We start from the raw sequence: 14,685 nt of genomic DNA, 5'->3' as shown, positions 1-14,685 counted from the left end.
ATATTTATGAGTGAGTTAAAATTACTAAATAGCAGTGTGACATTTACACTTAGTGTCCAAATTCTTCACTGAGAGAGTTTTTTCTTTACACCACAATATAGTTAAACTTACACTGAATGAGATGACATTTAAACTCCTACAGTGTTGAAAACTTTACTCTCTAGCAGGGTGAATTTCTTAACACTTTCCAAAGTGTTCATTTAACACGGAAATCGAGGGAGCCATATGTTCACTACAAAAGTGTCAGAGTTAATTATGGGTTAATCCGGCCTTGATTGAAGGTATATTTTAGGAACAGCTTGTGGCACTGGCAAGATACAATTAAATAAATAAATAAATACATAGCCATGGTCCAGGACGTTAAACAGAATATCAATTATTAAACACATAATCAGAAAACAAGTGATTCACATGATTGATTGTATAATAAAATCACTCTGCTGTGGACTTGCTCAGCACATCGCTACAGTTGTGTACTTATAAGCAATGTGAGTACAAAATAACAAAACCGGGAAGATAATGTTACTGTTTCTGACCGGGACAAAAACATGAAGTCTGAAAACTGGCAAGCCCGGCTTTACCGGGGCGTCTGGTCACCCTGGTCAAGGAATCCATTGCCGTCAGCTTCCATCCGGGTGCTTCCAGCAGGAGGCGCCAATCCGCTAACGTGACGTCACGACGCGCTCGTCTCCATGGGAGCAGGGAGGAAGCGGAAGTGTGTGCGGGTTTGTTTACATTGTGTGTGTGGGACTGCGTGGGGTTGTTGAGCTGCAGCAGCAGAGAAACTTGCTAAATAAGTCAAGTGCTGACTGAATAACAAAGAGAGGCTCCCAATATTATTCATAATAAAAGCGTGAATACAGAAAGGATATCAGTCTCAAGCTAACAGTCAGTGAAGATGGACGTCAGCGTCTCCGTGTCGTTCTTTCAAGACGAGCTCGGCTCTACCATCGAGCACGCAGTGAAAGCGGCTGTAGACACCGTCTTGTGCCAAATCACAAAAGTTGTCGGCGGCAAATTCACTGAATTCCGAATGGAAATGGCTGGAAAGGAGAAAGAGAATGAAAGTCTGAAGCTGAGATTGGAAATATCAGAGAGCGAGTTGAAAGCGGTGCGGGAATGCATGAACGCTGCAGATGCAGACATTAAACAACCTCTCAGAAATATGAACCCCGACTGCAATGAACAAGACTTTCAGAGGAACGAGAACCAGGGATTATTCATCAGAGTTCAAGGTGAGTTTAATAATGTCATGGTTCTTGTATGCCTTCCGGTCATTTAAAAATATAATATAATTAAATACAGCACTACTGTAATGATTGTGTTTCCTTGAAGAAGGCACCGTTCACAATGTTGCATATATAATATCCATGATGTGTTATTTCATACAGTCATAAACTCCACAGAATTACATGATTGTATTTATTTGTACAGTGAGAGTTAAAAGCATGTATAATTTTGTTTCACTCAGATTCTGGAGAGAGACCTGCTTTCAGTGAAGCAGAGGAGGGGCCAGTGATAGAAGCTGTTTACACAAAAGAGGAAATCTGTGATCAGGAGTGGTGTGGAAGAATAATGGAGATTACAGACCTGACAATTGTAGAAAGTAAAGAGATCCCTGAACTTGAACCTGTCCACATTAAAGAGGAGTTCGTAGAGCTGGAGTGTGATCACATCACAGAGGAAGTTAGTGAAGAAAATAAAGTCGATACACTGGAGGAGAATATAGTTAATATGGAATCTAGCCGCTGTGAGGATTGTCCTCCTGAACAGATCTGCATGAAACCCAATCAGCCTGTCTCTGAAGACACTGGTTCTAGTGTTGGAGAAGAGGACACTGTGCTGGGGTCCATTCAGAGGAAACATCACCCCCCTCAGGAAAGAGCTGCAGATGGAAAGGAGGGAGGAGCAATGCCGTCCACGAGCAGCACAGCCTGTGAGTAGAATGTCAAAAATACAGTTTATATAAGAATTGCAATTGTTTTGTGAAGGATTAAGAGTTTATCATCTTTCTTGCTTTTCAATGTTCTAATTGTTAACAGTGATGGCTGTGAGGTGAAGCCTTGCAGGAAAGTGGCTGTGATTCAATGCTGTGCAGTAACCTTGGCTTCTGTTTCCTGCGCTTCTAAAGCAGATCTAGGAAGACGCACCTCCACTCCAGCACCCCAGAGCAAAATCCCTTCTGATGGGAAACTGCAGCGTAAGCAGAAACACCGAGAGTCGACACCCCAAAATGAATATGTGAAGAAACTGAGAACTCGCTCGGTTCAGAATCTTTCTGCACAAGATAGCCGACCACTTCCTGTGGGATATACAGCGACTCCACATCCCGACAGTTCTGCAACCCAGGGCAACTTCATTTCCATACAAACTCCCCAGCAGATTCCTTCAGAGCAGATCTTGTATCACTGTACTGAATGTGGCACCAATTTCAGTGACCGGGGAAAGCTGAAAATACACCAGCGTAGTCACACAGGAGAGAAACCATATGAGTGTCCTGACTGTGGGAGGAGTTTTAATCAGAAATGTAACCTGAGAACACACAAGCTAACTCACACAGGAGAGAAACCGTTTCACTGTGCAGATTGTGGGAAGGGTTTTAATCAGAAAGTACACCTTCAAATACACCAGCGAATTCACACGGGAGAGAAACCGTTTCACTGTGCAGATTGTGGGAAGACATTCAGATTTGCAACTGGATTAAAAGTACACCAACGTATTCACACAGGAGTGAAAACATACGAGTGTTCTGACTGTGGGAAGAGTTTTATTCAGAAAAGTAACGTTCAAGCACACCAGCGAATTCACAAGGGAGAGAAACCGTTTCACTGTGCTGATTGTGGGAAGAGTTTTAATCAGAAAGGTGCTCTTCAAAATCACCAGCGAATTCACACAGGAGAGAAACCGTATGAGTGTCCTGACTGTGGGAGGCGTTTCAGTTACAAATGTAACCTTCAAACACACCAGCGAATTCACAAGGGAGAGAAACCGTTTCACTGTGCTGATTGTGGGAGGAGTTTTAATAAGAAAGGTGCTCTTCAAAATCACCAGCGAACTCACACAGGAGAGAAACCGTACGAGTGTCCTGACTGTGGGAGGCGTTTTAATCAGAAATGTAACCTTCAAACACACCAGCGAATTCACACAGGAGAGAAACCGTATGTGAGTCCAGTATGTGGGAGGAGTTTCAGTCGAAGACGCAGCCTCAGAACACACCACATAACCCACACTTGAGTGAAACCTTTTGAGTGTAGTGAGTGTGGGAAGAGATTTGTAGAGTCAAAAAAACTAAAGAAACACAGTCTAGTTCACAGAGATTCAGTCAGTCAGGACACTTAAAAACAAAAAAAAGAATTCAGTTTACTCAATAAAAGCATCTCAATCACACCAGAATACCAAAGCAGACCCTGCGTCTCTCTCGTCGGTCTCAAATACAGGCAACTGTGAAAATAAACAAATTCAACTCAAAAAAATCCCAAGCCTGCTGTGTAGGCAAATGATTGTAGCCCTGTTTCCTACAGCAGTGCTTCTGAAACTGGGGAGGCACAGAATGTATCTTGGGGGGGGGGGGGGGTGGTGAGAAAGCTCATGCAAACATGTGTAGAAATGAACGCACACATCTTAACCTGTATATATATTAAAACAAATGCTACTGCTGACACCTCCTGCCACACGAAGTACCGCAGACAAGAGGAAGGGTCCCAGGGTGTCAGCTTCAACAACATTACTGGGGAGTGGCTTCCAGACCCTCACCAGTCTCTGTGTAAAAAAAAGTGCCTCCTATTTTCTTCTCAATTTAAGGGTCTATATTTTCAGTGACAGATCTTAGAACATTAGTAGCTACACCACAACCCTGCAGATTTGTAATTACACACTCACACATTTCCTGGGTGAGATCCTTTGTCTCGTAGCAGCTTTGTGAAGTACCCGGTGATTCTAAAGAAAAATCATTCAAGTCGCTTTGCCGGTCAGAGATACTTATATCTGTCATTGGAAATATGGAGGAACTTTTGCATGAATTGCATTCAGATATAAAAGATGATGTAATGGGCTTCGTATCTTCTCACAACATCATTAGATCTAAGATGGAGCAAAGCTTCGACAGCTTTGAAAATCCATTTACAAACTTTAATACTGAAGCTAAATGGAAAAAACATTTCAGTGAATAATGGGGTGTATTTGTATTTTGATTTTAAGTTCTATAGTTTTGGAATTGAAATAAGTATCGTGGCACTTTGAGGGCTGGTTATGCAATGGGAATTTCTATAAATATGGAGATATAAAGGAAGATGTAAATATCACTCCTTCCACAGAAGGTGCAGGTTTGTCACTGCTTCCATTGAATTGAGGAGATTTAGAAATCGCAGCCAAAAGTGTGTTCACAAAGAACGTCCAAAATATGAGATCCAAAGGCAACCAAACCACTCACCGTGGACACAAACTTTTGGCTGTGATGTCAAAATCTCCCGAGTTAAAGTGAAACAGTAACACAATGTCATGTTCTGGAGTTAAATGCATTTGTGTAAATTACAAGTTGGGCTACAGAAATAGTACAAAATAACCCAGGATGGCAGTGAGGACATTTTGATTTATAAAATGATATTCAAGTGTACTTTTTTTCCCCTTTACCAGCAGTTATTCTTGTGGATGAACACTGTTGTCTAAAAGTAACTGACATCCAAAAATTATAAACTGTACTTAGTGTCCAAAAGGTGTATTTTGTGAAATAAATGCTTTGATTTAATAGAGTCATGTGTCTGGATCCCTTTTTAGAATTTGTATGAAGTGTGTTTAATTACTGCTTTGTCTTACAAGTATTCCTGTAGCATAGTATTTAATCTATGAAGCTGAATATTTATGAGTGAGTTAAAATTACTAAATAGCAGTGTGACATTTACACTTACACCACAATATAGTTAAACTTACACTGAATGAGATGACATTTAATGTACTTCCTCACAGCCTATGTTACTTACCGTGACCCAGTGATTGCCAGACACATTGAGAATCTGTACAAATCTTTGAGCCGATGAGCTGAAGGAAGTCAGCTGTGTCAGGCTGGTGACAGCATACAAACCTCCCACCTGTGGGAACTGTCTACGTAGCAGAGCCTGGCTGTGGTCCATCACCTCATCACCCCTCCACAGGTGCTGTCCAACACAATAAACCAAATGACTCCTAATTCTGCCCCCCCTCCCCCTTCATTGAGAATGGCAGTCTTCTCCTCTTCATCGGTCACAACCCTACAGAGACACTCTCCAGTCTTCTCAGGTACTTACCTGACAGATAAAACAAAAGGAAAGATAATACTACAGTAAACACTTCAATGAGTGGAGGTTTTTAAATGAATGTTCTTAAAAAGAATGACCTCAAACCTATTCAAAAGAATCAGAACCACTGACAATACTGACATGTGGAAAACTGTCTCTGCCCTTTATAATGGTCATTTCTTAGACTCTTAAGTTACATCATTTATATATATATATATATGTATATATTCTTCTTTAATACAAATTCTGTTTTCTGGTTCTCACATTTCTGCTATTAGTTATATATAGTTATATATTTAATCTTTTAACCCTTTTCTTTCATATTATATATATATATATATATATATATATATATATATATATATATATATATATATATATATATATATATATAACACACACACACACGTTTATCATTTATTTAGATGTACATCTTCAAAAATACAGGGCGGCTTCAATAACTTATAATGTATTAATATTAATTTTCAATATTTCTCTATTTTTTTTTACCTTTCAAAACGAATGTACTGGCTTTCTTTCTGATACCCCTCTTCTCCTCTTTGGTGGCTTGTTCAGGATACTCACCTGTGCTGAGGTAGCGATATACCGCTCTCAAGTGATCCATATCGATTGATAAATGTAGTTTTCTGAGGGGGAAAAAAACACAGTATTACAAATTTGTACTGTAAAAAGAGAAATTATTTGATTACAATTGCACGACGGCGCCAACGAACTCCAACTGTCAGTGTCAAGATCTGTGGAGCAAAAGCAGTGACGCGCATAGCAACAGAACGCTGACATGTCACATGACTCAGGGGGGGACAAATTTGCCACGAGACCGTCAGCTTCCATCCGGGTGTTTCCAGCAGGAGGCGCCAATCCGCTAACGTGACGTCACGACGCGCTCGTCTCCATGGGAGCAGGGAGGAAGCGGAAGTGTGTGCGGGTTTGTTTACATTGTGTGTGTGGGACTGCGTGGGGTTGTTGAGCTGCAGCAGCAGAGAAACTTGCTAAATAAGTCAAGTGCTGACTGAATAACAAAGAGAGGCTCCCAATATTATTCATAATAAAAGCGTGAATACAGAAAGGATATCAGTCTCAAGCTAACAGTCAGTGAAGATGGACGTCAGCGTCTCCGTGTCGTTCTTTCAAGACGAGCTCGCCTCTACCATCGAGCACGCAGTGAAAGCGGCTGTAGACACCGTCTTGTGCCAAATCACAAAAGTTGTCGGCGGCAAATTCACTGAATTCCAAATGGAAATGGCTGGAAAGGAGAAAGAGAATGAAAGTCTGAAGCTGAGATTGGAAATATCAGAGAGCGAGTTGAAAGCGGTGCGTCTGTGTGTCAGCGCTGCGGATGCAAACATCAGACAAGCCCTGGGAAACATGAACACGGACTGCAATGAACAAGACCATCCGAGGATTGAGAGCCAGGGGTTATTCACCAGAGTTAAAGGTGATTTTTAATAATGTTAGGGTTCTTGTATGCCTTCCAGTCATTTAAAAATAAAATACAATTAAATACAGCACTACTGTAATGATTGCGTTTCCTTGAAGAAGGCACCGTTCACAATGTTGCATATATAATATCCATGATGTGTTATTTCATACAGTTATAAACTCCACAGAATTACATGATTGTATTTATTGGTACAGTGAGAGTTAAAAGCATGTATAATTTTCTTTCACGCAGATTCTGGAGAGAGACGTGCTTTCAGTGAAGCAGAGGAGGGGCCAGTGATAGAAGCTGTTTACACACAAGAGGAAATCTGTGATCAGGAGCGGTGTGGAAGAATAATGGAGATTACAGACCTGACAATTGTAGAAAGTAAAGAGGTCCCTGAACTTGAACCTGTCCACATTAAAGAGGAGGCCGTAGAGCTGGAGTGTGATCACATCACAGAGGAAGTTAGTGAAGAAAATAAAGTCAATACACTGGAGGAGAATATAGTTAAGATGGAATCTAGCCATTGTGAAGATTATCCTCCTGAACAGATCTGCATGAAACCCAATCAGCCTGTCTCTGAAGACACTGGTTCTAGTGTTGGAGAAGAGGGCACTGTGCTGGGGTCCATTCAGAGGAAACATCACCCCCCTCAGGAAAGAGCTGCAGATGGAAAGGAGGAAGGAGCGATGCCGTCCACGAGCAGCACAGCATGTGAGTAGAATGTCAAAAATACAGTTTATATAAGAATTGCAATTGTTTTGTGAAGGATTAAGAGTTTATAATTTCTCTTGCCTTTCAATGTTGTAATTGTTAACAGTGATGGCTGTGAGGTGAAGCCTTGCAGTAAAGTGGCTGTGATTCAATGCTGTGCAGTAACCTTGGCTTCTGTTTCCTGCGCTTCTAAAGCAGATCTAGGAAGACGCACCTCCACTCCAGCACCCCAGAGCAAAATCCCTTCTGATGGGAAACTGCAGCGTAAGCAGAAACACAGAGAGTCGACACCCCAAGATGAATATGTGAAGAAACTGAGAACTCGCTCGGTTCAGAATCTTTCTGCACAAGATAGGCGACCACTTCCTGTGGGATATACAGCGACTCCACATCCTGACAGTTCTGCAACCCAGGGCAACTTCATTTCCCTACAAACTCCCCAGCAGATTCCTTCAGAGCAGATCTTGTATCACTGTACTGAATGTGGCACCAATTTCAGTGACCGGGGAAAGCTGAAAATACACCAGCGTAGTCACACAGGAGAGAAACCATATGAGTGTCCTGACTGTGGGAGGAGTTTTAATCAGAAATGTAACCTTCAAACCCACCAGCTAACTCACACAGGAGAGAAACCGTTTCACTGTGCAGATTGTGGGAAGGGTTTTAATCAGAAAGTACACCTTCAAACACACCAGCGAATTCACACGGGAGAGAAACCGTTTCACTGTGCAGAGTGTGGGAAGACATTCAGATTTGCAACTGGATTAAAAGTACACCAACGTATTCACACAGGAGTGAAAACATACGAGTGTCCTGACTGTGGGAAGGGTTTTAATCAGAAAGGTGATCTTCAAGCACACCAGCGAATTCACAAGGGAGAGAAACCGTTTCAATGTGCTGATTGTGGGAGGCGTTTTAATCAGAAAGGTGCTCTTCAAAATCACCAGCGAACTCACACAGGAGAGAAACCGTATGAGTGTCCTGACTGTGGGAGGCGTTTCAGTTACAAATGTAACCTTCAAACACACCAGCGAATTCACAAGGGAGAGAAACCGTTTCACTGTGCTGATTGTGGGAAGAGTTTTAATAAGAAAGGTGCTCTTCAAAATCACCAGCGAACTCACACAGGAGAGAAACCGTATGTGAGTCCAGTATGTGGGAGGAGTTTCAGTCGAAGACGCAGCCTCAGAACACACCACATAACCCACACTGGAGTGAAACCTTTTGAGTGTAGTGAGTGTGGGAAGAGATTTGTAGAGTCAAAAAAACTAAAGAAACACAGTCTAGTTCACAGAGATTGTCAGTCAGGACACTTAAAAACAAAAAAAAGAATTTAGTTTACTCAATAAAAGCATCTCAATCACACCAGAATACCAAAGCAGACCCTGCGTCTCTGTCGTCGGTTTCAAATGCAGGCAACTGTGAAAATAAACTAATTCAACTCAAAAAATCCCAAGCCTGCTGTGCATGCAAATGATTGTAGCCCTGTTTCCTACAGCAGTGCTTCTGAAACTGTGGAGGCACGGAATGTACCCTGGGGTTAAATGCATTTGTGTGAATTACAAGTTGGGCTACAGAAATAGTACAGAATAACCCAGGATGGCAGTGAGGACATTTTGATTTGTAAAATGATATTCAAGTGTACTTTTTTTTTCCTTTGCCAGCAGTTATTCTTGTGGATGAACACTGTTGTCTAAAAGTAACTGACATCCAAAAATTATAAACTGCACTTGGTGTCCAAAAGGTGTATTTTGTGAAATAAATGCTTTAATTTAATAGAGTCATGAGTCTGGATCCCTTTTTAGAATTTGTATGAAGTGTATTTAATTACTGTTTTGTCTTACAAGTATTCCTGTAGCATAGTATTTAATCTATGAAGCTGAATATTTATGAGTGAGTTAAAATTACTAAATAGCAGTGTGACATTTACACTTACACCACAATATAGTTAAACTTACCCTGAATGAGATGACATTTAATGTACTTCCTCACAGCCTATGTTACTTACCGTGACCCAGTGATTGCCAGACACATTGAGAATCTGTACAAATCCCTGAGCCGATGAGCTGAAGGAGGTCAGCTGTGTCAGGCTGGTGACAGCATACAAACCTCCCACCTGTGGGAACTGTCTACGTAGCAGAGCCTGGCTGTGGTCCATCACCTCATCACCCCTCCACAGGTGCTGTCCAACACAATAAACCAAATGACTCCTAATTCTGCCCCCCCTCCCCCTTCATTGAGAATGGCAGTCTTCTCCTCTTCATCGGTCACAACCCTACAGAGACACTCTCCAGTCTTCTCAGGTACTTACCTGACAGATAAAACAAAAGGAAAGATAATACTACAGTAAACACTTCAATGAGTGGCGGTTTTTAAATGAATGTTTTTAAAAAGAATGACCTAAAACCTATTCAAAAGAATCAGAACCACTGACAATACCGACATGTGGAAAACTGTCTCTGCCCTTTATAATGGTCATTTCTTAGACTCTTAAGTTACATCATTTATATATATATATATATATATATTCTTCTTTAATACAAATTCTGTTTTCTGGTTCTCACATTTCTGCTATTAGTTATATATAGTTATATATTTAATCTTTTAACCCTTTTCTTTCATATATATATATATATATATATTACACACACACACGTTTATCATTTATTTAGATGTACATCTTCAAAAATACAGGGCGGCTTCAATAACTTATAATGTATTAATATTAATTTTCAATATTTCTCTATTTTTTTTACCTTTCAAAACGAATGTACTGGCTTTCTTTCTGATACCCCTCTTCTCCTCTTTGGTGGCTTGTTCAGGATACTCACCTGTGCTGAGGTAGCGATATACCGCTCTCAAGTGATCCATATCGATTGATAAATGTAGTTTTCTGAGGGGGAAAAAAACACAGTATTACACATTTGTCCTGTAAAAAGAGAAATTATTTGATTACAATTGTACGACGGCGCCAACGAACTCCAACTGTCAGCGTCAAGATCTGTGGAGCAAAAGCAGTGACGCGCATAGCAACAGAACGCTGACATGTCACATGACTCAGGGGGGGACAAATTTGCCACGAGACCGTCAGCTTCCATCCGGGTGCTTCCAGCAGGAGGCGCCAATCCGCTAACGTGACGTCACGACGCGCTCGTCTCCATGGGAGCAGGGAGGAAGCGGAAGTGTGTGCGGGTTTGTTTACATTGTGTGTGTGGGACTGCGTGGGGTTGTTGAGCTGCAGCAGCAGAGAAACTTGCTAAATAAGTCAAGTGCTGACTGAATAACAAAGAGAGGCTCCCAATATTATTCATAATAAAAGCGTGAATACAGAAAGGATATCAGTCTCAAGCTAACAGTCAGTGAAGATGGACGTCAGTGTCTCCGTGTCGTTCTTTCAAGACGAGCTCGCCTCTACCATCGAGCACGCAGTGAAAGCGGCTGTAGACACCGTCTTGTGCCAAATCACAAAAGTTGTCGGCGGCAAATTCACTGAATTCCGAATGGAAATGGCTGGAAAGGAGAAAGAGAATGAAAGTCTGAAGCTGAGATTGGAAATATCAGAGAGCGAGTTGAAAGCGGTGCGGGAATGCATGAACGCTGCAGATGCAGACATTAAACAACCTCTCAGAAACATGAACCCCGACTGCAATGAACAAGACTGTCAGAGGAACGAGAACCAGGGATTATTCATCAGAGTTCAAGGTGAGATTAATAATGTTATGGTTCTTGTATGCCTTCCGGTCATTATAAAAAAAAATACAATTAAATACACGGTTACCGTACTGTACGTAATAGGAGCGTCAAAACGTTAATACTTAAGAAAGCGCCGTTCATCCCATAATATTTACACCGTGAGAACGCTTCTACGTCAGCACGCATGGTAGCAGCGTGGTTAAAACGCTACGTGCTTCATTTATGATACAGTAGCTGTTTAGAATCCCACAAACAAGTAATCATGTTTCAATTATTTTGGGGGTGGGTGGAATATATATATAATTAAAAAGAAACCATATTTTACACATTTTCAACTTTCAACACGGAGGCTGTGTGGTCCAGTGGTTAAAGAAGAGGGCTTGTAACCAGGAGGTCCCCGGTTCAAATCCCTCCTCAGCCACTGACTCACTGTGTGACCCTGAGCAAGTCGCTTCACCTCCTTGTGCTCCGTCTTTCGGGTGAGACGTAGTTGTAAGTGACTCTGCAGCTGATGCATAGTTCACACACCCGAGTCTCTGTAAGTCGCTTTGGATAAAGGCGTCTGCTAAATAAATAACCAAATGATAATTTGCAAGCCAAATTCTGATGTGCAGTATCCAGGTAACTGTCTCTCTATGGGATGAATATCTATGATGTGTTATTTCATACAGTTATAAACTCCACAGAATTACATGATTGTATTTATTTGTACAAATAAATGTATAATTTTGTTTCACGCAGATTCTGGAGAGAGACGTGCTTTCAGTGAAGCAGAGGAGGGTCCAGTGATAGAAGCTCTTTACATGAAAGAGGAAATCTGTGATCAGGAGTGGTGTGGAAGAATAATGGAGATTACAGAGCTGACAAGTGCTGAAGGTAAAGAGATCCCTGAACTTGAACCTGTCCACATTAAAGAGGAGGCCGTAGAGCTGGAGTGTGTTCACATCACAGAGGAAGTTAGTGAAGAAAATAAAGTCAATACGCTGGAGGAGAATATAGTTAAGATGGAATCTAGCCATTGTGAAGATTATCCTCCTGAACAGATCTGCATGAAACCCAATCAGCCTGTCTCTGAAGACACTGGTTCTAGTGTTGGAGAAGAGGGCACTGTGCTGGGGTCCATTCAGAGGAAACATCACCCCCCTCAGGAAAGAGCTGCAGATGGAAAGGAGGAAGGAGCGATGCCGTCCACGAGCAGCACAGCATGTGAGTAGAATGTCAAAAATACAGTTTATATAAGAATTGCAATTGTTTTGTGAAGGATTAAGAGTTTATCATCTTTCTTGCTTTTCAATGTTCTAATTGTTAACAGTGATGGCTGTGAGGTGAAGCCTTGCAGGAAAGTGGTTGTGATTCAATGCTGTGCAGTAACCTTGGCTTCTGTTTCCTGCGCTTCTAAAGCAGATCTAGGAAGACGCACCTCCACTCCAGCACCCCAGAGCAAAATCTCTACTGATGGGAAACTGCAGCGTAAGCAGAAACACAGAGAGTCGACACCCCAAGATGAATATGTGAAGAAACTGAGAACTCGCTCGGTTCAGAATCTTTCTGCACAAGATAGCCGACCACTTCCTGTGGGATATACAGCGACTCCACTTCCCGACAGTTCTGCAACCCAGGGCAACTTCATTTCCCTACAAACTCCCCAGCAGATTCCTTCAGAGCAGATCTTGTATCACTGTACTGAATGTGGCACCAATTTCAGTGACCGGGGAAAGCTGAAAATACACCAGCGTATTCACACAGGAGAGAAACCGTACGAGTGTTCTGACTGTGGGAGGCGTTTTAATCAGAAATTTAACCTTCAAACACACCAGCGTATTCACACGGGAGAGAAGCCGTATCACTGTGCAGATTGTGGGAAGAGTTTTACTCGGAAAAGCAGACTTCAGTTACACCAGCGGATTCAGACAGGAGAGAAACCGTACGTGTGTTCACTATGTGGGAGGAGTTTCAATCGGAAAGACAACCTGAGAATGCATCACAAAACCCACACGGGAGAGAAACCTTTTGAGTGTAGTGAGTGTGGGAAGAGATTTGCAGTGTCAAATAAACTAAGGAAACACAGTCTAGTTCACAGAGATTCAGTCAGTCAGGACACTTAAAAAAAACAATTGTTTCCTGAATGACAGCACCTCAATCACACCAGAATATGAAAGCAGACCTGCGCATCTCTCGTCAGTTTCAAATTATTAGTATTTCTTAGCAGACGCCCTTATCCAGGGCGACTTACAGTCGTGAACAAAAAATACATTTCAAGAATCACAGTACAAGTAATAATACAATTAAGAGCAAGATAAAATACAATGACTTTGGTTCTAGGAAGTGACAAACGGGCTGCAAATTATTGTAGCCCTGTGCTGTACACAACCTATATAATGTGAGTTTTGAGTCATTCAGAGACGTTACTTCACAAAACGCTTGGGAGGAGAGGGGGGGGGGGGTCAATGAATGCATTTAGCCCCCCCCCCCCTTCTCCATAATTATAATAACACTGCAACAAACTTAAACAAGCCTGGCATTGCATAAATAAACCTAGTGAAGCAGTGGCTATCGCCTAGGCTTCATTTTTGCAAAGATATCAACCAGGACATCAAAATCAAGTTTCTTTTGGTTTACCACCAATGATTTTTCAGTTGCCGTTACAAGCAGAACACTCAGACGAGGATCGGTCATAGAGGTTTCGTAGATAGGTTTTAATCAAACTTGAAACAGAAACCGGACGCTCGTTTCTGCAGTGGTTACTGGAAGATCGATGACTTCCTTGATGATATTTAGTAATACATATAAAGCAGGTTAAATTCTCATGGAATATCTCCAGGACCCCAACCACCACCCTCACCCACCCCACCAAAAATAAATAAAAAACTGGATCATTTAAGCAATTAATTTATTTTAGCAAAGCATAATCTTCACAGGTTTTATAAGTATTTCTCACACATGTTGTTTTTCTGTTTCAGTCCTCAACTAGGAAATTAAATACAAGTACACCTAAGTAAAACTCCGTCTTCAAATAAGTTTTTTTCTGATTCAAGCATTCAAAATCCTAAAAGGTATTGACAATGTCGACCCAGGGGACTTTTTCAACCTGAAAAACAAGGACCAGGGGTCACAAATGGAGATTAGATAAAGGGGCATTCAGAACAGAAAATAGGAGGCACTTTTTTACACAGAGAATTGTGAGGGTCTGGAACCAACTCCCCAGTCATGTTGTTGAAGCCGACACCCTGGGATCCTTCAAGAAGCTGCTTGATGGAGCAGGTGTCCCTGTAACTGGACAATTTTCCTCTGCGTTGTGGCTGCCTTGACCAATGTGCCTCTGAGGGCAGTCCTGGGAGCTACTGGACTGGCAACGTTTTCAGAAAGACAGCAGGGAGCTGCAATTGCAGCGTGTTTTTAAGTGAATTTGAGATCTCTGTAAATAAACTGTTTTAAACACACCGTTGTGATTTATCTAAAGGTTAAGCAGAGCTCTCTCAAATTAACTTACAGGCCTCTTTTTAAAATAATGTTTCGCTAGCGTGGTACTGACTCTGGAAAGGACTTCCGGTCCGTTTAGAGATG

The 14,685-nt window shown here is 41.6% G+C and overlaps 4 protein-coding genes across 4 annotated transcripts; all 4 read left to right on the top strand.

Annotated features, from left to right (window-relative positions):
* The first annotated feature begins 491 nt into the window (after window positions 1-491).
* On the top strand, window positions 492-2,019 carry LOC117969372 (uncharacterized). The gene is made up of 2 exons (XM_059018149.1): window positions 492-1,235; window positions 1,472-2,019. The coding sequence occupies exons 1-2, from the start codon at window positions 899-901 to the stop codon at window positions 1,942-1,944; spliced, it is 810 nt and encodes a 269-aa protein (XP_058874132.1). The 5' UTR covers window positions 492-898; the 3' UTR covers window positions 1,945-2,019.
* A 15-nt stretch (window positions 2,020-2,034) lies between these two features.
* Window positions 2,035-3,865, top strand: LOC117407647 (zinc finger protein OZF-like; the record flags this gene model as incomplete). Its single annotated transcript, XM_059017898.1, has 1 exon — window positions 2,035-3,865. A coding segment is annotated over one exon (1,200 nt), but the record flags the coding sequence as incomplete, so codon positions are not given.
* Window positions 3,866-6,178: 2,313 nt separating this feature from the next.
* Window positions 6,179-7,439, top strand: LOC131724967 (uncharacterized). The gene is made up of 2 exons (XM_059018148.1): window positions 6,179-6,726; window positions 6,964-7,439. The coding sequence occupies exons 1-2, from the start codon at window positions 6,390-6,392 to the stop codon at window positions 7,434-7,436; spliced, it is 810 nt and encodes a 269-aa protein (XP_058874131.1). The 5' UTR covers window positions 6,179-6,389; the 3' UTR covers window positions 7,437-7,439.
* A 76-nt stretch (window positions 7,440-7,515) lies between these two features.
* On the top strand, window positions 7,516-13,998 carry LOC131724898 (zinc finger protein 27-like). The gene is made up of 3 exons (XM_059017897.1): window positions 7,516-7,520; window positions 7,562-8,764; window positions 12,434-13,998. Exons 1-3 carry the CDS (start codon window positions 7,516-7,518, stop codon window positions 13,224-13,226), a joined length of 2,001 nt encoding a protein of 666 aa, XP_058873880.1. The 3' UTR covers window positions 13,227-13,998.
* The last annotated feature ends 687 nt before the right edge of the window (window positions 13,999-14,685 follow it).

This window comes from Acipenser ruthenus, chromosome 58 (assembly GCF_902713425.1).
Source record: "Acipenser ruthenus chromosome 58, fAciRut3.2 maternal haplotype, whole genome shotgun sequence".
NCBI lineage: Eukaryota > Metazoa > Chordata > Actinopteri > Acipenseriformes > Acipenseridae > Acipenser > Acipenser ruthenus.
This window is presented reverse-complemented; position numbering and strand designations above follow the sequence as displayed.